This window comes from Capricornis sumatraensis, chromosome 17 (assembly GCF_032405125.1).
Source record: "Capricornis sumatraensis isolate serow.1 chromosome 17, serow.2, whole genome shotgun sequence".
NCBI classification, from domain to species: Eukaryota; Metazoa; Chordata; class Mammalia; order Artiodactyla; family Bovidae; genus Capricornis; species Capricornis sumatraensis.
Genome location: NC_091085.1, coordinates 78,641,013 through 78,668,415, shown reverse-complemented (window position 1 = coordinate 78,668,415; position 27,403 = coordinate 78,641,013). Strand labels below are relative to the sequence as shown.

General features: G+C 62.1%; 1 protein-coding gene across 1 annotated transcript; it reads left to right on the top strand.

Moving 5' to 3' along the window:
- Positions 1 to 45: 45 nt before the first annotated feature.
- UBE2L3 (ubiquitin conjugating enzyme E2 L3) lies at positions 46 to 26,413 on the top strand. Its single transcript, XM_068989652.1, has 4 exons — positions 46 to 108; positions 10,477 to 10,572; positions 21,383 to 21,569; positions 24,323 to 26,413. Exons 1-4 carry the CDS (start codon positions 82 to 84, stop codon positions 24,475 to 24,477), a joined length of 465 nt encoding a protein of 154 aa, XP_068845753.1. The 5' UTR covers positions 46 to 81; the 3' UTR covers positions 24,478 to 26,413.
- Positions 26,414 to 27,403: the final 990 nt, after the last annotated feature.

Genomic DNA, 27,403 nt, shown 5'->3' with positions numbered 1-27,403 from the left:
CTCCCCCGCTCCAGGAAGTGCGGGGGCTCCGGCGCCGGCCGCCGCGATGCATTCTGGGCCAGCAGCAGCACCAGAGCCAAGATGGCGGCCAGCAGGAGGCTGATGAAGGTAAAGGCCATTCTCCGGCGCCGGCGGCGGGCGGCCGGGCGAGCGGCGCCGGCGGCCGGGCCTCCCGCGGCCGCCCGGGCCCCCCGGGGCGCCGCCCGCCGCCCCCCGCCCCGCGTGGGGCCGCCGCCGCGGGCCGCGAGCCGAGGGGGCTAACGGGGCCGCTAGGCCTCGGCCCCGGGCGGGAGCGCCAGGCCGCGCCGCCCCGCCCGGCTCCGCCGGCTCTCCCTCCGCGCGGCGGCCCCCGGGCGGAGGCGGCGGCTCCCGGGGCGCCCGCGCGGCGAGCCCGGGGGCCGCGGCGCGCCGGGCGCGGGGCTGGGGGCGAAAGTTAGGCCGGGCCGGCGCGGCCGCCCGGCGGGCCTGGCCCCGCGGCCGGGTCTCCCCGCGCCGCCCGGCCCTCGGCCTGCGCGCCCCCGGCCCTGCTGGAGCCAGGTGTGCCGTCTCGGGGGCGGGGATGGCGGTGGGAGCCGGACCCGGGCAAAGTTTACAAAAATAACCCGCGACTCTATCTCGCCGGCCGCCCGGGTGCGGAACCACCGGCCGTGCCCCACCGGGCGGGCCTAGGCCTCCCTGGAGCGCGCCTGCCGGCCGTTTCCCCCCGCCCTCCCTGGGGCCCGAGCTCGCCTCGGGGAGCCCGGGCAGCACCTCCACCGGGCCGGAAACGAGCAGGGCCCGGGAGCCGGCTTCCTGAGCGACCGTGGAGGGCTGGGGCTCCTCCCGGGCAGAGCCGTGCTGCGGAGAGCCAGACGCGCGGAGCTTGGCTGTCCCAGCACCCCGCCCCGGGCCCTGGCTCCTCGGGAGCGTTTCCTTCCTTTTGTCCACTAAGGGCTAGAGACGACGTTGAACTTGCCAAGACTCGATTGGAGGCGGGCTTAAAAGGACGGTCAGCGGATCCAGCCTTGTTTTCCCTTCTCTTGTCCGCGACCCAGCCGTCCACACAGTCTTCCAGATGGGAGGACCGACACTGGGTTATTTCCCTGCACTCTACTCCCCCCAAAGGCTAGCGCTCCTTGACGCCTTTCGGATGTTAATTTTCTGGAAAGGCGTCTTGACGTTGGTGCCTGCATCTCTGCTCTTACTGGGACGACTTTGAATCACGGCCTCACTTCTCACGATGCCCCTCTGAGTTCTCACCTTCTCTGACTTGCCCTCTGGGCCACCGAAGTTCTTTTTCTTCCTAAAGCACATAGTTAATCCTTTCACTCCAACCCCTTCCAATCCTGACCCCAGTGATTTTATTGTCCTGGGAAGTTAATCCTGGCTTCCCCCCACGCCAGGCCCTGAGGCTTCTGGAAAAGCAGTCCCTTCGGCCACACCCCCTGCTTCTTGATTTCCCCACCACTTTTTTTTTTTTTTTAAATCGGAGTATCCTCTTGCCAGTGCAAGAGGCTCAGGTTCGATCCCTGGGTTGGGAAGATCCCCTGGAGGGTGAAATGGTGACCCACTCCAGTAGTCTTGCCTGGAAAATTCCGTGGACAGAGGAGCCTGGTAGGCGCCAGTCCATGGGGTCACAGAGAGTCAGACATGACTGGCACACGTGGGTGATTAACAGTGTTGTGATAGTTTCAGGTGGACTCCCTGATGCATACATGTGTGTCTTTCCTTCCCCAGACTCCCTCCCGTGCAGGCTGCCAGGTCACATGGCGCAAAGTCCGCTGTGCTCCACAGTAGGACCTTGGTTTCCCCGGCACTCTTGCACCTCATCACCATGGCTGCCTGTCTGCTTAGCTTTGACTTTGCGCTGCTCTCTGCTTCACTTGTGGCTCAGAGGTTAAAGCGTCTGCCTCCAACGCAGGAGACCTGGGTTCCATCCCTGGGTCGGGAAGATCCCCTGGAGAAGGAAATGGCAACCCACTCCAGTGCTCTTGCCTGGAGAATCCCATGGACGGAGGAGCCTGGTGGGCTACAGTCCAAGGGGTCGCAAAGAGTCGGACACGACTGAGCGGCTTCACTGTCTGCTTCACTTTCACGCTTGTGTGTAACCCTCCCGTTATTCCCAGTTTCCAGGTGAGAGGTTGGGGTGCAGGGAGTCTCTGGCTTGCTCTCGTGTCCTAGCTGGGGAAGGCGTGAGCTGTGAACTGCCCAGTCTGACTCCACAGCCCCCAGCCTTCCCCTTGCCTGGCCTCCCTTCCAGGGAAGTCCTGGGTTCAACCCTGAGGCCTCACCGCCGTCCCCTCTCAGAAGGAGTAGTTTCCTCCTCTGTGTGACCACAGCACTTTCTGTGGATTTCTCCCTGAGTGCTTGTCACAGGCAGAGTTGTGTTAGACTTGCCTTTCCTGCTGAGTTCTGAGTTCCTCAAGGGCAGGGATCTTGACCTAATTCATCCTGGTATCCCTTAGTCTAGGCTAGCTGACCCAGTTTGGGGCTCCCAGGGGTCTGAGAGGGGAGTTAGACGGTTTTCCAGTAATTTTTGCATTGTAAGATAGAGCTCAGGAAAGAGGAAATACGTAACGTTTCCACGGTCCTTACTGAACGCTAGATCGTCTATGGACGTTTTCCCTTATTTTTTCAGTAACTTGTAAAGTTAGCGTGTCGTCGTCGTCATTTTAGTAGTGAGGTAGCTGTGAAGCTTAGCTGGCTGTCCAGGGAGAGAAGCTGCGTCTCCCTGGCTCCGAATCCCAGGTTCCGTGCCCCTCCCCGCAGTCTCCCTTCTCACTCCAAGGAGTGCAGAGAAGCACGCTGGGCCTTGACTCGTGGCTGGAGGTGCTTTCAGTTCAGTAGCAGGTGCTCCTTGCAAGATGCTAATCGTCGACTGAGTCAGTGTTTCAGCCTGGTTGAAAAAAAAAAAAAGTACCGAATCAGGTCAATCAATACACAGCTTGGATAATAAAAGGGATTTCCGGTGGTGAAAAGTAAACAGGTGTTGAATAGTCAAATGGATTATGCTTTAAGAGCCTCAGGTTTCCTCAGAGACCATTTTCTGAGACGCTTGGAGTCAGAGGTTTCTTTGTCACAGCGGACTGTCTGCAAATAGTGTAAAATGCATCATTAAAAGTAGAGTGACTTGCGTATGTCAGGCCAAGAAGTTATTTTAGGCAAAGCGAGCGTGATCGAGTCTTTAGTTTAGAAAGCAATCGCCGAAAGGATTGGCCCTTTCTCAGGACCCTTTTTGAGAATTGCACTGCCAATGAAGCGTTAAGCACACTGTAATCGGTAAGCGGCTGAGTCCGCATTGATGGCAGCTGCCAGATCGCGACCGCTGCTTCAGGCAGGAGGGGAAATGGCTGCAGAAGTGAAACCTGGAGGTGTGGCTGAGGGGAGCGGGTGGCAGTCTGCCTTTTCAGCCTCTCAAGCGCAGCACACGTCTGCCCCACGGGCCCTCCAGCTGGGTGTCTTCCCAGAAGGGCTTTTCCCAGTGGGCGAAGTGTGTAGATTTGAAAGAGGGGCGGCCCCGCTAGTAACTGTCGTGATGAGGGGTTCCGCCCGTGGGGGTCGCGGACAGTGCGGACCCTGGAACAGTGCTGAGCAGTGAACTTGGGCGCTCTTCCCCGAGCTTGCCGCATTCGGGGTGGGGGGAGTGTGCGAGGGGCGTTTTCCCGGAGGTGTCGTGCCAGTCTCGTGTTCTGAACCCCTGGGTTGCAGGACTCGAGGGAAGAGCGGCGTTTTCTGCCCTGGATTTGTGCCTGGCAGTGAGTCGGGGTGGTTGCAGCCGGCCTTCATGATCCTCTCTGTCGATGTTCCTCCACTGAGAGGCCGGGACGGGCCTTCCGGGAGAGAGGGTGCGCATCACTGCGGCCCTGGGGCCTTTTCCTGGGGGGCACACGAGAACAAAGACACTTGTCTCGAGGCGCGCGTACCTCTAGGGTGCTAAATTAAGAGGCTTGCTTTCCGTTCCATTATGCCAGGCCACTGGGGAGTGTGCTCACTCTTGGATCACTAAGCGTTCAAGAGGTACTTCTCTCGTCTCTGACACAACAGTGCCTTGGGAATTAAAGCTTGGAGAACCCCGACGCCATCCTCCCGTACTGGACTCTGTCTGTTGTCCCCCACCCTGTTCCTCCCCCCGCCTCGAGAGAGTGGTGTCCGTGCAGGGGCTCGCCTGCTCTGCTCTGCACCCCTGCGCCCTGGTCCGTCCATCCTTAGTTAATGGGCCGCTTGTCTGCCCCGGCGCCCAGGGAGGACCTGAGGCCCCCACCCTGCCCCTTCCCCCCGCGAGGAGCCCCTTGCCGGCTGCTGCTGAAGCGGGGCTTTGTGTCCCTCCCCCGCCGGGCTTCTCCGCGGCCTGCCACTGCGCCCCGCGTGCGAGCGGCCCCGGCCGTGGCGGACGCCTGCTCGGGGTAGCTCAGTGGGTCCTTTGTGTTCCTCCCCTGCCGCCTTGGTCCCACGCCATCCGTGAGTGGCAACACACGGAGAGACGCACTCAGGCTGCTCCCCGGAGCTGCACCCGTTTCTGGCTTGTTCCTTCCAGGCTGGGCTCAGCAGCCCATCGTCCCTGCCGCCTGTCTTGGACTCCCCGGGGCCCGTGAGGTCATGGCCAGCGCAGCTGGTCTCTGCACTGGGGTGACTCCTGGTCCTCAGAGGCTGAGCTCCGCGGGGTAGGGGGGGTCCCCCTCTAGGCTGTGCCCTCTGGAGCTGGAGGAGGGGGATGGCCCAGCCTAGAGCAGAGATCCCGGATGCCCGCCTGCTGAGGGTTGGGGAGCAGGGCGGGACCCCTCTGGCGGCAGGAGGCTCGAGCTTGCTCTGGCCCTGGCTCCGAGCAGGGCGCTGGCCGCTGGCCGCTGGCAGGGCAGCCGCTGGCGGTTAGGAGCGTCTGTCCTTCAGAGCAAACGGAGGAGCCCGGGCTCATGCCGCTGACCTTGCACGGCCCCCTCCCTAGGCATGAGGGACGACCTGTGCAGGACACTGGCCGGGGTGACCCTTGGTCGGAGCCCCCCGCCCCCTGCCTCCGCTGGCTGGGCTGCTGGTGGAGCCAGCTCCGGTCACAGCCCTGCGAGGTGGGCCTCAGGAAGGGTGGCAGAGGTGCCGCGCCTCTCAGCCGAGGGCCTGCCAGCCCCGGTGCCGCGCCCAGAAGCGGGTGCTTGTTGGCGAGCACTTCGTCTGCTCGTGTGTCCTGCCTGGCCTGGTCCTCCTAGGGCTCCGGTGAGCCCCGCCCTCGGCCCCAAGAGGGGAGCTATGGGGCTCGTTCAGGGCTGAGCTGCTGAGCGGAGGACACTGCAGGGCGGTCCCGAGTTTGGTTCTGGAGTGTGTCCTGGGCCGCCGCGTCTCAGCTCAGAGAGCCCAGGCAAGTTGCTGGAGCGCTCTGGGCACTGGCAACGTCACCTGTGTGAAGATACAGCAAGTTAGTGAACAGCGAGGTCTCAGAGGTGCGCCCGGCACGTTCTCACGTGGGTGTCAGCGCAGGCACGAAGACCATGGCCTGGGGGGGCGGTGTGTGGAGGGGGGTGCTGCCCCTGGGGCCGTGGGTCGGGGCCCAGAAGACAGGCCGACCCCCTTCCCGCACACCCGCCCTCCCGTCTCTCGGAGTCACCTGTCCGTTAGGGCTGGGTTAGGGAGAGGTTTCCTGAGACGGTCGGGCGATCGTCTCTGTTTGAAGATGTTTCCTGTTTGCAGCGGGCTTACGCAGCTCTCGGTTCAGAATGGTCCTCTCGGACTCACCTGTGTGTTCTCTCTTCCTGCCCTGAGTGTGAGGGTCAGTGAGGCCGCTGAGCTGGGCGGGCGGTCCTGGCAAGGACCCTGAGCTTCTGGTCTCCTCCCCAGCCCTGGCCACCATCTCCAGCCTCCAGAGCTGCAGGGCCCCAGCAGGTGGGAGGCCAAGGCCTGGCCAGCACCCACGGGCCAGTGCTCACGGGCGGAGCCAGTCGAGCCCCCCGCCCTGCGAGTTTCCCGCTGCCCGTGCTGTGCCGTGGGCTCCTGAGGACGGGTGGGACAGAGGGGAGGCTTCGTCTGGGTCGGGGGCGGTATGGCGTGCGTTGAACCGCTCTCGGCCCGTGGCTGCTTGGAGGCCTCCGTGCTCCCTCGTCTCGCCAGGCCTTGCCGCTGCTTCTCACCCCTGGCAAGGGACTGAGGCGCTATGGGACGGCCCTGCCCAGTGGGTGCGTGCGGCCGGAGCTGGCGCTCGCGCGGGCAGCCCGGGCACAAGGGGGCACCCACACTCTCCTGGGCTGGCGTCCGACGGCCCCTGAGCCCGTCCTGAGACAGCTGGTAGGTGTCTGCACACCCCACCCGGCCGTGGCAGTTGTGGGGAAGCTCTGCACAGGAGAGCGCCTTCCAGGTGACCCACCGTGCACCTCACAGCCCGTCCCGTCCTGGGGTGCCAGGCCTGCCGCCGCGCAGGTGAGACAGACGCGAGTCCTGGGGCCGCCTGAGCCTCCCCAGCGCCCCTGCCCCATCCCGTCTGCTCCCTGCTCAGCGCGTGGTGGTCCAGCGCCGGACCCGGTTCAGCTCTCCGTCTGCCTCCGGCTCGTCCGTGTCCTGCCTGAGCTCCAGGGTGCTGATTTCTCCAGAGGGTTGGCGGAACCAGCTCCCAGAGTCCGGACCAGTGCTGAGTGTGGTGTTTGTGGCGGTAACTGAGTGTGCCGTAGCTGGCACGGTGCCATCCGCTCACCGGGGGGTGGTCCTGCCCCCTCGGCGAGCAGTTCCTGAAATCAGAGGCTCGCGTTCTGGGGCTCTGAGGCCCTTGCGCTGGCTTCCCAGTGCGCTGAGTTACGTTAGGGTCTTGGTGGGGTGTCACTGCCTCCAGTCGCGTGTGAGCTGGGAAAGTGCCTTTCTGTCAGAGTCGGTCCCCCCGACGCCGTCCAGCAGAGGTGGGGAGCTCTCCCGGATAATGGCCGTCCCGCGCGTTGCTGGCTGGTGTGGACAGGCCTGCTGTGGCTTTCCCTCGAACGTCAGGCTCTGCCTGCCGGTTTCCTTCGGCCCGGACAGCAGGGGCCTCGGAATGTTGCTGGCACAGCCGTCCCTTGACGGGTGCCCTGCCGCACAGGGACGGCTCAGGCTCAGGCCCCGTGTGTCCCTGCTTTTGTTGTCTTGGAACTCGAGTCTCTTGTGAGTCCTGGAAGGTGCCTTTCCAGGGCTGCCAGCCCCCCCGCGGTCCTGACGGGGGCGGGGGGACCCCCGTCACCCTCAGCCACAGCTCTGTGATGGGCCGTCCACAGGCCGGTGACTGGCGCAGGCTCTCGTCCCCGCCTTGTCCTGCGCAAGGTCTGTCTGTGGCCCGGCCTCCCCAGCCGCCTGCCCCCCTGCCTCCACAGGGTCGAGAGGCTCCGGACGCTGCTCCTCTCGGGGGGCGGGGGTGGGCGGACGTGAGCCCCCCGCGCAGAGGTGCGCATCCTGCCTGGCTTCCTGTCTTCTCTGCCCTCGCTGGGGTGCCCGGGAGGGGAGTGCAACGCGCTGTGGGCGGGGCCCCCTTCCTGTGTCGTCTTTGGAATTGGATCGGGTCACTCGGGAAAGCTCCGCGTGACAACCGTAAACGCCTGCATTTCTCATTTAAGGCCCCTGGGCTCTGGGTGAAGGCTCACCAGAACTCTTGACACCAACACGTGTTGTGTCCGTGTTCTGTTACACGGAACAGTGTGTGTGTGCTGGTGTCTGGACACGCTTGGAACTTGCGAGGCGTGGGGGCACGGTTGAGAGGGGAGTGGAACAGCCCCCACAGGGCCCTGCCGTCTCCAGACACGACGGGGCAGGCGCTGCTTGGACAGCGTGTGGAAGTGGACGCCCGCCGAGTCACGACGCTGTCCGCGTACAGCGGTATTGGGGGGTGGCTGGGGGCCGGCGTGCACCCTCCACGGGCGGGCTCAGGGCCTGGCGTGCTGCGTGCTGCCCGCCGGGCGAGGCCTCTGCTCAGGGAGCTCGCTTCCAGCGCTGGAAGGGCCTGTGGTGGTCTGGGCCTTGGGCCGTTCCCTGTGGGAAGCCGGGGTGGTCCCCAGGCAGGGCGTCCCGTGTGAGGACGATCAGGGAGGCGGTGAGCCGTGTGCCTGGCCGGGCATGTTGCACAACCTCTCGGCAGGGGGGGGCGGCTGGGGCAGAGGTGGTCAGCACAGAGACTCTGCCGGGCAGCGGTCCCCTCGGGGCCCCGTGGGGCGCAGCGCTCCGCCCTCCTGCCGGGGAAGCCCCTGCCCCTGAGCTGGCGTCCCCAGCTCCCTTGGGGGCCTCTCAGCAGCTGGCCATGGCCGCTCGGCTCCCAGCAGGGCCGAGGCAGAGCTTGGTGGGCGCGGCCGTCAGCCCCATGCCCCTGCGCGCTGCTCGCCCCAGGCTCTCCTTCGCGGGGCCCTGCTCCTGCGCCGTGGGCGGCCCCGGCTGGGAGCTGCCTTGGTCTCTTGCCTGTCACTCACTCCCCGCTCCCTGCCCGCAGTGACGGGGCGCGACCGCTCTGGGGGATGCGGGCCTTGAGGCGACCCCGTCTCTCCTCTGGCGCCTTGAGCTGGCCTCGGCCGGTCCTGGGTGGAGTTGGGACTGGCCTTCCGGGACAGACACTTCTCATCTGCACTGCGGTCTTGTGCAACTCGGGGCTTTTTGCGAGCGCGGCGGCGCGAGCGTGTCTGTGGGTCTCAGCAGCGGGGGCCGGGCCTCTGGTGGGCAGGGCGCGGCCGCCGCCCTGTTGAGAAAGCCCCGGGCTGGCTGCGTTCCCTGGAGGTGACGGGGCGGGCTGGGCCTGCTGGCTGGTCTTTCTCCTTATCTCTCACTTCTGCCTGGTGCCCACTTCTCGTCGGTTAGAATGATGCAAAGGCGCGTGCCTCCGTCTTTGCTGAGCCTGACGCGACAGCGAGGTGACTGGGGTTCACCCGGAGGCGCGCTTCGCTTTCCCGAGGCCGGCCCTGTGGGCACGGCCTGCCGTCTCCTCCTGGGCCAGGGCGGGGGGTGCCCGTCCCGTGCCCGTGTCTCTCGCTGCCAGCGCTGGGCGCCGGCGGCCTGCCTGTCCTGCCCCTCGCGCAGGGGGCTTGTTCACGGCCGTGCGGCAGTGGAGTCCCACGCTCGCCTGCTTGTTTCTCTCCCGCACCTCACGTGGTCAGCGTGTGGATTTCTGAAGCCGTGAAGCACACGTGCAGATCATTTAAAAATTTATCGAGTCCATCCTCCGTTGCCGTTTCTCTCCATTATCTTCTGGTTTTTTGGCCATGTGGCTAGTGGGATCTTCGCTCTCTGAGCAGGGATCGAACCGAGGCCCTTGGCGGTAAAAGTGCAGCGTCTTAACAACTCAGCAGCCAGGGAAGTCCCTCGTTTGATTTAAAATTTTTGTTCAGCTTGCTAGGATGCACCCTTAAGGGACGTGGTGTCTCCTGTCCCTCGGTGAGGCTCTAACTCAAGTGTCTTGAGGAGGAGCAGAAGCTGAGCGCACAGAAAGGGCTCCCCGGCCCTGCTCCCCCTCGGGTCATGAGTCTGGAGCTTCGTGTGGAGAGCCGGGTGCTGGGGAGAGTCCCTTCCCCCCTGAGGCTGCCCAGGCCCTGGGCCCCAGGGAGCCTTTGCTGTGAATCGAGGACCCGCTGGCAGGTCATGTGGTCCCTCAGGGTCCCCGCTGCAGCTTCTGTGTTCACATGACACGCTGTCTTGCTCATCCTGACCGCACCGGGCACCCCTCCTGCCCCCCGCCACCGGCAGAGACCCCTGACTCTGGCTTCTTCCCCTGTCCCGCCACGGATCCCCAGGGCACCCGGTGCCCCAGCCGTTCAGTGGGCATGTGGATGCTGAGGAGCGGCGCTGGCTCGGTGGGGCTTCCAGGGCCGTGGGCCCCACGGAGGAGGCAGGCCTGGCTGCAGGCTTCCAGAGAAGGCTGCTCTGTGGTGGGCGTGAGCCGGGTCGGGGCTGGCGGGACGCGGGTGGGCGGTGGCCGCCTCGGGCAGTAATGCCTGTCGGTTGCCCTAGCCATCGAGGAGTGGCGGGGGCCGTCAGGCCAGCGCCCCGGGGAGAACCAGGTGCCAGCTGGCTCTCAGCCAGAGACGGGACAGGACCCTGCAGTTGCTGGGATGGGGCGTGTCTGCATGACCACAGCCCCTCCCTGCCCTTGCGGGCTCGGGGAGCTGCTCGCGCCGCGCCTGGGCCCTGGCGCCCCAGCTGCGTGCCCTGTGCAGAGAAGCCGCAGCGCAGCCCCGCCGAGGGTGGCAGCGCCCCGGGCTCGTCGGCGCCTCGTCCCGCCCCTCACCTGAGGACGCGGGCAGCGCAGCCTGGGTCTGTGCCTGCCCTGTCCCCCGCCGCTCGGGGGCAGTCCGCAGGGAGGGGGTGCCCCCCGGGCTGGGCTTCACCGAGGTGGGGCGTCTTGGGCTGGGGTGTGGGTCGGGGCTGCCACTCCGGGGTGTCTCCCAGCCCAGGGTGGTCCAGGCGGGCTCTGCAACGCCTCAAGGTGGCGTTGGCGCTCGGCCTGGTCTGAGGAAGTCAGGAGGGGCTAACGCACAGTGCCTTCCCCCGTTTGACACCCCTCTGTGCTTTGTCAACCAACAGGAGCTTGAAGAAATCCGCAAGTGCGGGATGAAGAACTTCCGTAACATCCAGGTCGACGAGGCTAATCTGCTGACGTGGCAAGGGCTCATTGTCCCCGTGAGTACGGGCGCCTCCCCTCCAGCAGCCCCGGGCGGGGTGGGCGCAGGGCTGGCGGGCGCCTCCCAGGCCCGGAAAGGCCGTGTGTCCAGACCACACACCCAGTGCGGCGGCCTCCTCTCGGGGGCCCCGGCGGGTCCGTCCTGTCCTCTCTGTGCTCCCGCCCGGCTCTGGGCCTCTGTGCGCCCGTGTCCCGGCTTCCTCCCCGGCCACCCCCACCCTGTGCCTCCTGCTGCCTCAGCCCCTGCCTTGCATCCCTCCTGGTGTCCCTGGGCCCCTGCCCTGGCTCTGCCCAGCGTCCAGCTCCTTGTCGCCTAGCCGTCTCTGCACACTCGTAGTCTCTGCACCGTGGCGTCCTGCGGCCTCCTTGCCCTTGGGGTTCAGCGGCCCCTCTTTCTGCAGCCCTTCCTAACGCCCCCTGCAGAGGCGCGTCCCACGAGGACTCAAGCGGGGACCCTGGCTGCCCGCAGTGCCCGCCGGAGGGATCCGGCCGCAGCCCCGAGGCCCTCAGTCCCGTCCAGCCTCTCGCTTTCCTCTCAGGCTGTTTTGTGTCTCGGGGGCCCTGCTTCTGTTCCCCAGTAGCTCAGCAGTGAAAAGTACCTGCCTGGCAGTGCAGGAGACGCAGGTGCGATCCCTGGGTCGGGAAGATCCCCTGGGGAACGGAATGCCAGCCCACGCCAGTACTCTTGCCTGGGAAATTCTACGGACAGAGGAGCCTGGCGGGCTGCAGTCCATGGGGTCACGAGAGCCGGACACGGCTGAGCCACTGAGCAGGCATGTGCCGGCCCTGCCTCTTCCAGCCTCGGGTCCTGGGCTCTTGCTGGACGTGGGCGTCGAGTCTCGGCCTCTGTTCAGCCTCTGTGCTGGAGACGGCCTTGCTGGGACGTGGTGTGCCTTCCGTGTCCCCAGTGGGCTCTGACCTGGGACCCTCGGACCAGTGCCCAGCCTTCCTATTCTTCTTGCCCCCACCCCCACCTCCTGCGCCTGAAATCTCTCCTTGCGGGCAGAGGGGCCGCTCTGCCAGAGCTGAGCAGGGAGCTCGCTGCCCAGAGACGCCGCTCCCTTGACCCTGGCTGCAGGCCATGCCTCTGTAAAGGTGCCTGGAGCTCACACAGCACTCGGGATGTGGCGTGTATCTCTGTGGTCATCTGGAAGCCAAGGAGAGAGACGCTGGGCGGCGCCGGCGCGCTGACAGCGGTAGACTGGCGTCGGCCAGCCTGCCTGCACCCAGCCCCGCCCGCCCCGGGGCCCCATCGGGCACCAGGTATAAGGTGGCCGCCGCCGCCGGGCTCGTGGGGTTTGCCTTCTGCTGATAGGGTCAGGCAACGGCTAAGGTGCGGGCCTTGTGAAACGTGCCGGCGGTGGACGGGGAGGATCTGAGTGGCCAGGCTGGGCCTTCTGCCCCAGGAGCTCAGCGGCAGCTCCGAGCGCCAGTGCTGGTCCGGCAGGCATCCCCGGGGCCGTGCTGGCAGAGCCGGGGGGTGGGGGTTGACCCCTCGTTGAGTGATGGGTGGGGTGGCTGGTAGGATCCTGGTGGTCTGGCCTTCCCCCCCGGAGCAGCTGCACCCAGAGACTGAGGCACGGCCAGCCACTGCCTTGCTGCTCACCCTGCCTTGCTGCTCACCCTGGGCTCCTCTGTCCATGGGTGTCCCGGGCTAGGATACTGGAGCGGGTCGCCGTTGCCTTCTCCAGGAATCTTCCCAACCCAAGGATCGAACCCTCGTCTGCTGCCTTGGCAGGCAAGCTCCTGACCGCTGAGCCAGCAGGGCAGCTGTGGGGCAGGAGCTTAGTCGCTCTGCGGCAGGTGGGTCTCCCTGCACCAGGGACGGAGCCCACGTCTCCTGCACTGGCGGACAGGATCTTAACCACTAGACCACCAGGGAAGTGCTTAAAGTTTCTCTTTTAAAAAATCAGTAAATTTTGCTTCATCAGTTTTTTTATTGTGGTAAAATTTATGTAGCATGGTTTGTCAGCTTAGTCTTTTTGTAACTGTGCAATTCAGCGACCTTAGTTACAGCCAGGCTGTTGGGCAGCCATCATCGCTGTGTTTCCAGAGCGCACACTGAAATAAACTCTGCAGCCGTGAGCTGGTAGCGCTGCGCTCTTCACCCCCAGCCCTGGTGCTCTCCAGCGTGCTTTCTGTGTCTGAGTTTGATAGTTGACATGAATGAGTTGTGTAAACTTTTGCTTTTTTATCTGGCTTATCTCACTTGGCAGAATGTTTTGAAGACTCACCTGCTCTGTGCAAGAACATCACTCTCAGGATGAATGAGCTTCTGCCGCGCGCGCACCGAGCCTCGTGTGCGTCCGTCCATCCGCTGGTGGCAGGGGGCCTGTTTGCCTCTTTGTCCGTTGTGGTGATGCTGCTCTGAGCGCTGGTGTGCAGGTGTCTGCTTGAGTCCTGGTCTTCAGGGCTTTGGGGAAATATGTGGAGTGGCTGGATCACGTGGTGGCTCTGGGTTTAACTCTTTGAGGAGCTGCCACACGATTTCCACGGTGGCTGCACGATCTCACAGCCCCACCACCAGAGCCCAGGGTTTCCAGTGCTTCCCAATCCGCTCCTTACCCAGTTATCCCCCGCTTAGACACAGCTCAGCTCAGCTCAGCCGCTCAGGCGTGTCCGACTCTTTGCGACCCCGTGAATCCCAGCACGCCAGGCCTCCCTGTCCATCACCATCTCCTGGAGTTCACTCAGACTCACGTCCACCGAGTCAGTGATGCCATCCAGCCATCTCATCCTCGGTCGTCCCCTTCTCCTGCCCCCAATCCCTCCCAGCATCAGAGTCTTCCAATGAGTCAACTCTTCGCATGAGGTGGCCAAAGTACTGGAGTTTCAGGTTTAGCATCATTCCTTCCAAAGAAATCCCAGGGCTGATCTCCTTCAGAATGGACTGGTTGGATCTCCTTGCAGTCCAAGGGACTCTCAAGAGTCTTCTCCAGCACCACAGTTCAAAAGCATCAATTCTTTGGCGCTCAGCCTTCTTCACAGTCCAACTCTCACATCCATACATGACCACAGGAAAAACCATAGCCTTGACTAGACGGACCTTTGTTGGCAAAGTAATGTCTCTGCTTTTGAATATGCTGTCTAGGTTGGTCATAACTTTTCTTCCAAGGAGTAAGCTTCTTTTAATTTCAAGGCTGCAGTCACCATCTGCAGTGATTTTGGAGCCCCCAAAAATGAAGTCTGACACTGTTTCCACTGTTTCCCCATCTATTTCCCATGAATTGATGGGACCGGATGCCATGATCTTCGTTTTCTGAATGTTGAGCTTTAAGCCAACTTTTTCACTCTCCTCTTTCACTTTCATCAAGAGGCTTTTGAGTTCCTCTTCACTTTCTGCCGTAAGGGTGGTGTCATCTGCATGTCTGAGGTTATTGATATTTCTCCCAGCAATCTTGATTCCAGCTTGTGTTTCTTCCAGTCCAGCGTTTCTCATGATGTACTCTGCATAGAAGTTAAATAAGCAGGGTGACAATATACAGCCTTGACATACTCCTTTTCCTATTTGGAACCAGTCTGTTGTTCCATGTCCAGTTCTAACTGTTGCTTCCTGACCTGCATACAGATTTCTCAAGAGGCAGGTCAGGTGGTCTGATATTCCCATCTCCTTCAGAATTTTCCACAGTTTATTGTGATCCACACAGTCAAAGGGTTTGGCATAGTCAATAAAGCAGAGATAGATGTTTTTCTGAAACTCTATTGCTTTTTCCATGATCCAGAGGATGTTGGCAATTTGATCTCTGGTTCCTCTGCCTTTCTAAAACCAGCTTGAACACCTGGAAGTTCACGGTTCACGTATTGCTGAAGCCTGGCTAGGAGAATTTTGAGCATTACTTTACTAGCATGTGAGATGAGTGCAATTGTGCGGTAGTTTGAGCATTTTTTGGCATTGCCTTTCTTTGGGATTGGAATGAAAACTGACCTTTTCCCCCCCTTATACACAGTGACCCCCCTCCCTTGTCCACAGTTATCTGGCCCCCCCCCCATTTTTTTTTATCTTACCACCATTCTAGTAGAAGTCAGCTAGCATCTCGTGGATGGAGAAGGCGATGGCACCCACTCCAGGACTCTTGCCTGGCAAATCCCATGGACGGGGGAGCCTGGTAGCCTGCAGTCCATGGAGTCGCTAGGAGTCAGACACGACTGAGCGACTTCACTTTCACTTTTCACTTTCTTGCATTGGAGAAGGAAACGGCAACCCGCTCCAGTGTTCTTGCCTGGAGAATCCCAGGGACGGGGAGCCTGGTGGGCTGCCGTCTCAGAGTCGGACAGGACTGAAGCAACTCGGAGGCAGCAGCAGCGTCTCAGGGCAGTTCTGTTGCGAACATTCTAGACATCAGCTAGCCCCCCGCAGCCACACCCGAGGACCGTGCATCGGCACACCACGGTCACCTGAAGGGCACCGTATGCGTGCGTCCCGCTCAGCTTCACGTCCTGTGCACGTGCACAGCGTGCCGGCCGTGGGAGCATCGCACAGAGCGGTCTCACCGCCCCGGCCCTTCTCCCGCACCCCCGGCTCCGGGCTGCCGCTGGCGCCCTGCTCTGAGCCGTCCCCCTCGTCCGCCCGCTGTGACCAGTTGGACTTGCACAGCAGCTCCTCAGGTTGTCGTCTCTCACTGAGAGATGTGCGATTGAGATTTCTGCGTGTATTTGGATAGTTCGTTTCTTTTTAGTGCCAAATAATATTCCGTTGTGTGAATGCACACAGTTTATTTATCCATTCACCCCTGAAGGACATTCTGATTGCTTCCAGAGTTTGGCAATTCTGAGTAAAGCTGCTACACACGTTTTGAGTTGGGTCCTTTGTCTCTTTGTCTTCCAGCTGTAGCAGTTCTTTATGTTAAACCCTCATCAGGCTTACAGTTTGCAGACACTTCCTACCGTGCAGTTGGTCGTCTTCTCTGCCTCTCGATCGTGCCCTTCGGTGCACAAAGCGTCTGACGTTCGTGGAGGCCGCTGCTTCTGTCTTTCTTTGCTGCCTGTGTCATATTCAAGAAGCTGTTGCCAAACCCAGGGTCACGCAGGTTTGACTTTCGTTCTCTTCTGAGAATCCGTACAGTCTTAACTCTCGAACTTAGGTCATTGGTCCTTTTTGTTTTTAAATGGTGTAGGGATAAAGGTCCAGCTTCATCCTTTCTGTATGTGGATATCTAGTTTTTTTTAGGACTATTTGTCGAAAAGACTGCTCTTTCCCACTGAATGATCCTGGCATCCTTGTCAAAAAGTAATAGACCTAGATCACTAACAAGGACCTACTATATAGTACAGGGAGCCAGCCAGTCCTGTGTGATGACCCATATGGGGAAAGGATTGTGGGAAAAGCTGGTATACGTGCCCGTGCAACTGACTCACTTTACAGTGCAGCAGAAACTGACACAGCGTTGTCGAGGAACTGAACCCAGCAGAAGCAGGAAAGCGATGGTGCGCGCTCACGAGGCTCACTTCTGGACTCGGCTCTGTCGGTCGGACCGTCTGTCCTTACGCCAGGATGACACTGTTTCGGTTACTGTAGCTTTGTAGTGAGGTTTTGAAATCTGGAGGTGTGAGTTCTCCAGTGTTATCTTTCTGAGGATGGTTTTGGTGGGTGAAGGCTCCTGAGTGCCGCAGCAGGACCCTGTGGGGCCTTGCCAACAGGGCCCCCTCCGTGACTGCTCTCGTCTTCCCTGAAGCCCCAGCTGTGCGTGTCTGAGGCACGCTGCCTGAGTTGCTTTTCAGATCCTAAAACCCCCAGTGGAAGGAATGAGCTACTCGGTGGCCGTAAGCAGGCAGCCTCCAGGCCTGCTGGCGCCTAAGGATCAGGCCTTAACCCTTGGGACCGCACCATCACCTCACCTTCACCAGCAGAGGACCCTGCCCGAGCCGGTTGTGTAGCCTGGGCCCCCCGGGTTTGCCAGCGCGCTCTCCTGCGCTGTGAGCTGGTGCTGCCCTGACGGCCTGCGTGGCTCCTGTGTGTCCCTTCCGTGACCCCGTGTCAGCAGACTGCCGGCATGCAGACCAGGTTTGGTTCAGTAACGCACCTCGAGGTCCTGTTTGAATTTCAGGAAGGGTTCTTCCAATTGGGGACAAAAAAAGGAATTGAGGTTTTGCGAGGGATCGTAGTGGATTTTCAGGTCGCTTCACTGTTCTTATCTATTATTATAGACGGCAGTAGTGCCATCACCTGTAGCGAGTCTTGTAGTCTGTGAACCCAGGACGTCTTTCCATTTAATTAGGTTTTCTTTCAGCAGTGCTTTGTAATCTCCAGTGTACAAGCTTCACACCTCTGTGTGTTTCAGCTCAGGATGTAAAAACGAAACCATAGGCTGGGCCACACAAAACCCCAGAATTCAGATTCCTCACAGCTCCAGAGGCCAGACGTCCCGGGGAAGGCTGCCAGGTGTGGTGTCCTCACGTCTCCTTGTCTCAGCGCTTGGCGGGAGAGCAAGGGTGCACGCGCGCGCGCTCTCTTTTTTCCCTTTTGACCACGTCGCCTGCAGGACCAGGGATTGAACCCGCGCCCTCAGCAGTGAAAGCACTGGGTCCCAACCTCTGGACCTCCAGGGAAGGCCCAGGAGCTCTCTCCGTTTAGGACACGGATGTTGTCAGCCCAGGACTCCACTCCGTGACGCGGTTGAACCTTAGTCACCTCTTCACTCTGGGCACGCTGTGGGTGAGGGCGTCCGTGGGGCCGGGGGCACCAGCATTGAGTTGCAGCCTCCTTGCTCGAGCATGCCTTGGTGTCTTCATCTTCCCAGTGGCAACCATGAACGGGATTGTCTGCTATTTCCCTTTTGGGTTCCCGGTCGATCGCTGTTCGTGGGCAGAAATGCGTGTTGCTTTTGTTTCTGACGGTCTGTGTGTGAGCCATCTCCAGCGTTTTCTGTGTGTGCGGTCAGGCCGGGTCTGGACCAAGGCAGCTCCGTTTCTCCCTCTCCAGTGGGGATGCTCTATTTCCTTTTCTCGCCAGAGTGCCCTGGCCAGAGCTGCCAAATTACTGAACTGTGGTGGTCTCCAACCTTTTTGGCGCCGGGGTTGGTGGAAGACAGGTTTTCGTGGGTGGGGGTGGTTTGGGGACAATTGAAGCACTTCACGTTTATTAGGGTCTGATCTGAGGGGACGCGGAGCTCAGGTGGGGACGCAGGCGTTGGCAAGTGGCTGAGTCTTCTCCGTGGAGACAGCGTACGCAGCCATCAACGGGGCAGTCTGCGTTTTTGCTTTGCACAGAGGCTGACCCCCAGCTGGTATTCTGTGCTCACACTGCACCTCCGTTCAGGGGAGTCCTGTTTCAAGTACACAGTGGTCACTGGGCTGGTGGCCACCGTATTGGACGGAACGTGTGTGGACCAGTCAGGATGCGGCCCTAGCTCGCGGTGGGGGAGCCACGTGGAGGGAAGCAAAGTGGGGCTGGTGGCGGCCTGGGGACGCCGCCCGCGACTGGGCCGCCCGCCGCGCAGCTCTCCCGGGCTGGCGTCCGCTCTGTGGCTGGCGGGGGGCCGGCGTCTCGGCCGGTCATGGTTCCGCAGGGAGCCCTGTCTGCCCCCGCGCTGCCTGTCCCTGGCCCGGGTGTGCCACGTGTGGGCTGGCGGGCCTCTGGCTCTGCAGCGTGTGCGGGCGGGCTGTCTGTGCAGCGTGGTCTGTTTCTCTTGTTCACGAGATGCCAGCAGCCACCTCTGTCCGTGGGACGACCTCGGGCGCTTCCCAGGCTCTCCAGGAGCGACAGCCCTGCCCTCCGCGGGAGCCCTGCTCCTGAGTCAGCCTGCTTGTCTCCCGCGGTTTCACTGAGAGGCAGAGGCCACGCGTCGCGCCCATTTACCGTGTGCGGGTCAGTGGCCTGCGGTGCGCCTCCGCCGCCGCAGGGCAGATGGGGCTTCGGTGCCTCAGGAGCGTCCCGCTGGCACCGCCCAGCCCCGGGCGCCGCGCCGCCTGTGCTCACTCCTGCTGCTGTGTGCCCGCGCTTCCTCTGCCGCGCGGCCGCTCGTGTCTGGCTCCTCCCTGCTGGGGCCTGTGTCCAGACCCCACCGTGCGTGCCGCGTGGCCCTGCTGTGACGGCCGCACCAGCGCCCGCCCGCTCGCCCGTCGCCCGCCCGGGAGGCACTTGCTTGTCGCCGCTGTCCGGCCGTCGCGGGTGAGGTCGCGGTGAGCGCGCGGGGTTTCCTGGGGCATGTGCTTCGTTTCTCCAGGCTGCTGGCCTGGGGTGGGGCTGCAGGGCCCTGTGCTGCCGGTGTCTGCTGCTTTGATGGGTGCAGGCTGCTTTCACAGGGGCCGTTCCGTCGACACCCCCACAGCTGCACGTAAGCGTTCCGTTCTCTCCACCTGCTGACTACGGCTTGCTGTTGTCTGTCTCGTTCACAGCCCTCCTAGTAGGTGTGAAGTGGTGTCTCGTTGTGGGTTTTGGTTTGGTTTTGTGTATTTTCTGGCCTTGCCACACAGAACGTGGGCTCCTACGCGCCTGCAGTCTCGGTTTTGAGAGCCGTGTGGTCAGCCTCTCTCTGGGAACGAGCAGCCGTTTCGTTCCCGCGTGCTGACGGCGCGGGGCTCCTCCTGCGAGCCGCCCTGGGGCCCTTGGGCGCCCGCCCGCTTCGCCCCCGCACGCTGTGGCTGGCGGCTGGCGCTCTTTTCTCTTCTGTGGAACAGACTCCAGCCTGGTTCTGGAGTCCTTGTGTTCCAGGTACGTTAAACCAGTGTTTGACGGAGGACATTCTTGGCCACGTTCAAAAGAATAACATGAGCACTGGTGTTGAGAAATGGATAGGTTAGCTGTCCCATTAGCAAATACAACGCTGGTTCTGGGTCCCTGCGCTCAGATATCACCCAGACTAACAGAGAACCGTTCTCCTGCCTTGAGAACACGGCTGGTGACCTTGACCCCGACCTCACGGGAGAGCGGTGCTGGTCCCGGCCGGCCAGCAGTGGGAGCTGGGCGCCACGGCAGGGTGAGGGGTGACGCCAGCGGAATAGCGTGCGCGTGCAGGAAGTCTGAGCCCGCCCTCCCCACGCTCTCTCCCAAAGACATGCGTTTCCCTGCGTTAGTAGCTCTGGAGGCTGGGTCCCAGAGAGCAGTTGTGACCCTCCGTTTGTGCGTGCACAGGCTTGCGGTCCCTCGACCACGAGCGTGCTGACTGGTGTGCGTCCAGACGGTGGAGTGATTGTTGCTGTTCACTCGCTGAGTCGTGTCCGACTCTGCAACTCCACGGACTGCAGCACGCCAGGCTTCTCTCCTCTGCTGTCCCCCGGTTTGCTCAAATCCACGTCCGTTGAGCCAGTGATGCCATCCAACCATCTCATCCTCTGTCGTCCCTTTCTCCTCTTGCCTTCAATCTTTTCCAGCATCAGGGTCTTTTTGAACGAGTCAGCTCTTCGCATCAGGTGGCCAAAGCGTTGGAGTTTCAGCTTAAGCATCAGTCCTTCCAATGAATATTCAGGGTTGATTTCCTTTAGGATGGACTGGTTGGATCTCCTTGCAGTCCAAGGCCCTCTCAGGAGTCTCCTTCTGAGTATCTCTTGAGTTCCTATTATTGCATTCCAATCCCCTATGATGAAAAGGACATCTTTTTTTGGTGTTGGTTCTAAAAGGTCTTGTAGGTCTTGATAGAACTGTTTAATTTCCGTTTCTTCGGCCTCAGGGGTTGGGGCATAGACTTGGATTACTGTGATAATGAATGGTGTGCCTTAGAAACAAACCAAGATCATTCTGTCATGTTTGAGATTGCACCCAAGTACTGTGTCTCGGACTGATGTGGACTAGGAGGGCTGTTCCATTTCTTCTGTGGGATTCTTACCCACAGTGGTAGTGGATATAATGGTCATCTGAATGAAATTCGCCCATCCCATCCACTTGAGTTCCCTGATTCCTGAGATGTTAACATTCAGTCTTGCCGTCTCCTGCTTTACCCCCTCCAGCTTACCTTGGTTCACGGACGTGACATCCCAAGTTCTTAGGCAGTATCTGTTCTTGACGGCGTCAGAGTGCACCTTCACCGCCGGCCGCGCCCGCACCGCCGGCCGTGCCCGCAGCTGAGTGCCGCGCCCGCTTTGGCCCCTGCACTTCTCTCTCGAGCTGTTCGCCACTGGCCTCCGCAGGAGCATAGTGGACACCTTCCAACCTGGGGGGCACGTCTCCCAGCGCCTTCTCTTCTTGCCTTTTCACACTGTCCATGGTGTTCTCCAGACGGGAACACTGGAGCGGGTTGCTGTCCCCTCCTCCTTTCGTGGACCACCTTTCATCAGAACTCTTCACTGTGCCCCGTCTGTCCCCTGTGGCCCTGCGCGGCATGGCTCAGCATCATTGAGTTACTCGAGCCCTTTCGCCGCGACAGGGCTGTGATCCATGAAGGGGAATGGAATGAAACTGAGCACCAAAAAGAAGTGCTCTGGCAAGCCGTGGAAGAACCTTAAACGCACATGACTGAAAGGAGCCAGTCTGAAAAGGCTCCATGCCGTGTGGTTCCAGGCAGAGGGCCCAAGGCTGCCTACAGCACCCAGCGCCGTGACAGGCCGTCCGCAGGGTGTGGGCTGTGGGTGAGGGTGTGTCAGCCACTCACTCGTAACGTGGGGGTGTTGGTACTTGGGGAGGCTGTGTGTGTGTGTGGAAGAATTCTGTATCTTCCTCTCAGTTTCGCGGTAAAGCTACAGCTACTGAAAAAATGTAGAGAGGCCAGGGTGTCCGTCTCAGGCACCCTGCTCTAAGAATGCTAATTATCATCTCCCTGGCGGTGATGAAGCCTCAGTTGACATGACCTCTTGAATCAAATGAAGGGTTTCCGAGCTGAGACCCTTGGAGCCATCCTGTCTCAGCGGCCGGCTCACGCTGGCCTCCTTCCTCCGCAGGACAACCCCCCCTACGATAAGGGGGCCTTCAGGATCGAAATCAACTTCCCAGCAGAGTACCCCTTCAAACCGCCGAAGATCACGTTCAAAACAAAGATCTACCACCCCAACATAGACGAGAAGGGGCAGGTGTGCCTGCCGGTGATCAGTGCCGAGAACTGGAAGCCAGCGACCAAGACCGACCAAGGTAAGGCGTCCACCCCTTGGCCACCGGGGCCCGCTGACGCCGGGGGCTCGGAGCCCGGCGAGGCCTGCAGCACCGACCCCGCGTCCCCGGAGGCTGCTGCTTCCCGCCGTCCCCCGGCGTGACCTGCCTCCACTCAGCGCCAGCCCGCGGGTCACACATGGGCTCAGGCTGGGAGGCGGAAGGGAGGGTGCGGGGGGCTCGTGGCCTGAAGAGAGGGCTTAGCCGGAGGCGCAAGGCAAGCCGGAGGACACTGGGGCTCGAGGGGCGTGGTGGGAGGGCCTGGCCTGGCTTGAGGTGTGTGCCCACGTGGAAGCGCGCGCTGGCCTCAGCAGGCCCGAGCTCTGTGCGCCTCGGGGCCAGTGCCCACGCATGCCCAAGTTTCTGGGAAGGCACTTGTTCGGGATTGTGGCCACCCCCCTTTTGTCCCCTGCGAGTGACGGCTCTCTGTTTGAGCCCGTGTTTAGCTCCCTTCTGTCTCATTGGTCGGTGCTGGGTCTGCACTGCTGCGCGCGGGCTGCCTCCAGTGCGGCGGCCTCTCCTCTGCAGAGCTCGGCCCTGGAGCGTGCGCCCCGCAGCTGAGGCGCGCGGGCTTCGTGGCCCCGTGGCCCGTGGGGTCTTCTTGGGCCAGCGATCGCGCCTGTGCCCCCTGCATGGGTGGGCAGGCTCCCGCCCGCTGGGGCGCGGGGGCCGGGCTCCCGCCCGCTGGGGCGCGGGGGTCCCTGGTGTGTGTTCTTCATTCTGTACTCTTGTTTTACAGCCCTCACCTCGTAATTTTGGTGGCTCTTAAAAGTGACTGCCTGAGCCACTTACGCGGTCTCAGATTAGAAAGCGTGGATGAGTCTGGAAGTTGGCAGGCTGCAGGCGCGTGCATTTTTTCTGGTGACTGATCATTTTCCAGTGGGACCATTGGAAGATGGGCTTAGAAGGCTTTGCCAGAGCAGAGCTCGCTGGACGAGGTCCCCGCGAAAGGCGCCCACCAGGCGCCCGCAGCTGAGCGGCAGGGCAGAGCCAAGGGAGGCGTCCCCAGGGGACTCGGCACTCGGTCTGCGCACGCTGACCTCTGTACAGACGAGGTCCGTGTCCTCGTGGGAGTACGGGCCTGGCTTTTCTTGCACAGACTCAGCTCTTTGCGGACTCCGGCAGCTGCGTTTGCTCAGGCGGCCGGACCACAGAGAGCTTCCGGTCTCCTTCCTCACCTGGCACCCAGGGCCGGTGCCCTGCTGTGCGCCCCGCCCGGGACAGGCCGCTCTGGTCGGCCGTGGCAGCCAGGGGCCTGTTTGTAGAGGAGGTCTTGGTGCTCTCGTCCAGGTTGTGGGTGTTTATTTCAGACAGTCGGGTAACTGAGACGTTGCGTTCTTTTCTACTTGCTGCCTTAGGGTGTGAAGGAAACGCTGCCGTCCTCCACGGCGCTGCTCTCCGCGCTGCGGCAGGTGCGAGCGCTGCTCTGTGGTGGGAGGCAGGGCTTCTCCCCGGACGGTCCCGGCGTGGCCCTGCCCTCCTCGCCGCCTCAGCAGTGTGTCCCCACGTCTCTGTCCCTGTGACTGCCCTGTTACACAGTGTCTCTGAACCTCGTGGCTCAAGGCGACTGCACTTTATCACTCCCATGCTGTGGGCTGTCTGGGCTCAGCTGGCCACTCGCAGTCACTGTACCGCAGCGGTCCCAGCAGCCCTGTAGCAGATAGCTGACGGCTGCAGGCGGTGAGACGCGGCGGAGGGAGGGCGCCTGGAAAGGAGCTCCATTGTGGGGGGGTGCTGGGGGGCCAGGACGGGACCACTGAGAGGGCTGTGCTTGTGGGCGCGACGGAGGCCTTCGTGAGGAAGACAGTGGTCTGCGTGGTTTTGTGAATATGCTGAAAGCAACTACGGTCTCCAGTTTTTAGAGAGTTCAGTTTTTGGCATGGTGAAAGTAAAGAAGCGTTAGAAATAGAGCAAAAGTGGGAGAAAACCCAGAAACAAGGCAGGCCTGAGTCACGCAGAAAGGTGGCAGGAGCTGGCGGCAGTGGCTCCAGATAAGGGGATAGAAGAGCAGGCTTCCTCCGCAGAGAGTCTGGCTCTGGCACGCGCCTGCAGCAGAGTGCGGGCTGCGCTGGGTGGCGAGGGAGACTGATCCCGTCGGGCGCAAGGCCAGCGTCGCCCTGACCTCCGGGTGCGCATCGCAGCAGGACGGCGGGGACAGGAGAGTCAGGTTCCCGCGTTCAGTGTGTGGTTCCCCTGGGCCCCTGGTGAGGTCCTGTCAGGTATTGCCTACCGTCGAGGGAGTGTTGTGGGGGCCACCCTGAGCCATGCGGGGCCTCTGCCTCTGGAGTGGACACCCAGTGCTGCTGGGGGCCGAAGCCTCCCGGCAGTCAGATCGGCAGTCAGAGGGCCCTTTCTCAGCCGCTCAGGAGCTCCTAGGGCTCTTCCGGGGAGGGGCGTACCATTCACAAGGGCAGGCCTGCCATGCATCCCGAACCAAGCACAGTGCCGGGCACACTGCCCTGGAGCAGCTTCCTCGTGTGAGAGCGGGTAGTGGGGGTGGCTGGGACTGGGCTCCCCAGGATGTCCGACAGGAAGGCTTCCTGGAGGAGGAGAGGAGGCTGGGCAGCGCGCTCAGCCCTGCCATGGCGCGGGCCGCTCTCCTCGGGCAGTCTCTCCTCAGTGAGGGGGAGCGCTGGGTCAAGTGCTGGTAGCTGAGAGCTTCTGCTCGGCCTGGGAGGCGCTCTGGTGCCGAGTGGGAGCCTCTAACCCGCGGTGCCCTGTCCTTCTCTTGGCAGTCATCCAGTCCCTCATAGCACTGGTGAACGACCCCCAGCCGGAGCACCCGCTCCGCGCTGACCTAGCTGAAGAATACTCTAAGGACCGTAAAAAATTCTGTAAGAATGCTGAAGAATTTACAAAGAAATATGGGGAAAAGCGACCTGTGGACTAAAATCTGCCGCGATGGATTCCAGCGAGTGTGCGCAGAGGCCCCGAGCAGTGCATTGAGACACCCCGCAAAGCAGGACTCTGTGGAAAATTGACACGTGCCACCGCCTGGCGTCTGCTTGTGGCAGTTACTAACTTTCTACAGTTTTCTTAATCAGAAGTGGTCTAGGTCACCTGTAAAGAAAGGATTAAAAGTTTAAGATGTTCTAGTTCTGCTTTCTTTGTTTTAAAAATCACCGCTTCAACCTCCTTTTAAAAAATGGTATTTCTTTTCCTGTCCAAATTTATCCAGAATCAATTTACATTTAGGCCATAAGGTTTTAAAAAAAAAGGCGGGGAGGGGGGAGGCTCTGGTTCCTCTCTGCCCTTGCAGCTGCCACTTTCTTGCATTTCGTTTGATTCTCCCCCACTCTCCCAGGCCCTCCCGGCCCCGCCCCGCCGGGAGGGGCGGCCCCGCCTCCAGGCCCCTCGGCTCCGCCCTCGGCCGGCCTGGTGTGGCCGTTAGTGCAGACTCCTGACTGATTTATAGCCGCCTTTTGAGAACACCGAGAAACAAGCAAACCTCCACTCCAGCCCCCAACCAAAAAAAAAAACCCAACAATCCCGTGGAAAGGGGAGGTCCAGCTCTTCTGTAAAACCCTGGCTCACGTGACCCCCGTGACGCCGGCCGGCCGGGATGAACCTCCAGCCGCCGGCCTGCGGAGGGCAGCCCCCCGGCCCCGGGCCCGTTGGCCGGAGGACAGCGCGCCTGTGGGAGAAAGTGCTCGCCAGGGAGGCGCTCCTCTCTGAGTCCCTTCCGGAAGACGTCGGGTCTCCCCGCGGACAGCTGCTGGCGTGTCCACGCGCAGGTCTGCGCTGGCCTGTCGCCGACGAGTCCGCCGACGTGATTTGGAGCTCCTCCTCCGCCTTGTGACTGCAGCCGCCCTTCCTCAGCTCGCCTGACCCTCCGCCGACGCCAGTGTCCCGCACCAGCCCGGGGCCGCCGCGCCCCCCACCCAGGAACAGGACGGCCCCCCTGCATCGGACTCTCCACCTTCTTGGAGTCAGGCTCCACGTGAAGCTCGCTCAGTAATCTCCTTGACGTGTTTTATATTGTTTTGACCGCCTTCTTTTGTAGAAATAAAAATTGACCTTAGAATGTGTCATCAGATGGACTCGTAAGGATCTGAATGCTCATGGCTTTTCCAAGCAGGCGGGACTGCCCCTGAAGTAGTAGAGTCCTGCTCACTGACACCCAGAGGAGGCCCGGGATCCGAGCTCGGGGGTCCCGCCTGCACTCCTGCGGCCCGGGCCTGCCTCTCCCGGCACTCCGCGGGCGAGACCCGGTGGAGACGATGACTTAACCTTGGCTTTCTTCTCTTAATTCTGGCTTTGTGAGTTGAGGTCTTCGGGGCTCGAGGCTCGTGAAGCAGCTCGGCTTTACCCAGCGGAGGGGGGGCGGTGGTGGGGGCGGCCTGCGGCCTGACCGCAGCTTCGGTGCCCCAGGTACGCGCAGACAGGCCTGGGGCCGGTGCGCCCCTGCGGCACGGCCACGCCCATCTCATTAGCAGAAAGGCGATGAGGGGCTTGATTTCACTCACGTGCAGATTTGTTAATAAAATGCCAAATTCTGTCAGAAGCGCTCCAGGTCAGCCGCGGTTTGTTCTCCTCGCCGCTCTGAGCCCAGAATTATTGCCATTCCTGGAAACTCGCCCACCGCTTCGTGCTTCCCAGCGCAGCTCTGCCGCCTGCGTCCCCTGCCCCCGGGTCTGCTCGCCAGCCTGCGGGAGGACGCCCGCCGTGCTCCACGCGGCGGCCCCTCCCCTCGGGGGTTCACACTCTGCTTCGCCCCGCCCCTCCGAGAGCGGGTTGGCGGCCCGCCCGGCCTGGATCCACTGGCGGGCGCGCGCTGAGCCCTCAGGCAGACGTGGAGCAGCTCACCAGCAGCCTTGCTCCTCCGGACCCGACGGCTGGTCTCCTGAGCAGGGGAGAGCTGCCAGGCCCGCCTCCGAGCGAGAGCCCTGGCCTCCCGCCCTTCCCCACGGCGGGCACGAGCCTCCCGAGCCGCTGCGATCTGCTCTGCTGCCCTGAATAAAAGAGCTCTGGGACATGGTCTGCTCCTGTGGGTTTGTCTCTTCCTTCCTGGGGGTGGGGCTGCACGGGCCTCCAGGAGAGGGTTGCAGACAGGTTCTGGCCAGGCCCCGGGCATCAGGGGAGGGGACACTGACCTCTGGATGTGCGTCACCTCGGCCACACCTAACAGAGAAGCAGACCCCGGCCCTGAGTAGGGTGTCTCCTGGAAGGAGGCTGGGGAGCTGGTGAAGGTGTGCACAGGGAGGGGCCAGGCCAGTTGCTTGAATTCCAGCCCCAACCTGCCCCCCAGGCCGGGACTGCGGCCCTTGGGCTGGCTCAGCAGCAGGCCCGCTGGGGCCCTGACAGAGCTCTCCACTCGGGCCCCTGCTTGGGGGTCTCACACCAGCTGAGACCCAGACAGCTTGGCCAGCAGGTGAGGCGGCCGGTGCCTTCCCTTGATCATCAGTGGGGGCCCCCACCACCAGCCACAGCCCCTCCCCAAAGCCTGAGACCCCGTCCACTCCCTGCCCTCAGCGGCCCCGTCTCTGGTCTTCCTCCCTCGCTATACGCTCCACCTGCGTCCGCTCGGCCTGGCGTCTGGCCCCTCCTGCTCCCTGGGCTCCTCCGCCCAGGACCCTGGACTTGGGGGGGGGTCCCGTCCGCACGGGCCCGCGTCCTGCTCCGGCTGTCCTCCCCAGCAGCATGTCTGTGCGGCACCCTGCAGGGCTCCCCTGAGCCGCAGGGCTCCCCTGAGCCTCAGTGCTCCCACCACCCGCAGTGGCTCCTCCCCGCTCGCTCCCCTCCTCCCCCACCCCTCACGGAGCGGAGTGAAGCCCAGTCCTCGCACAGCACAGTGCTGGCGGGCCCTGCGTGCGAAA

What these genes read in the sequence shown, in the direction of transcription:
- UBE2L3 (XM_068989652.1), top strand. Translation starts at nt 82, where the DNA reads ATGGCGGCCAGCAGGAGGCTGATGAAG. An exon ending in CCAGCAGGAGGCTGATGAAG is followed by an intron (nt 109 to 10,476) that starts GTAAAGGCCATT and finishes GTCAACCAACAG; the next exon opens with GAGCTTGAAGAAATCCGCAA. An exon ending in GGCAAGGGCTCATTGTCCCC is followed by an intron (nt 10,573 to 21,382) that starts GTGAGTACGGGC and finishes CTTCCTCCGCAG; the next exon opens with GACAACCCCCCCTACGATAA.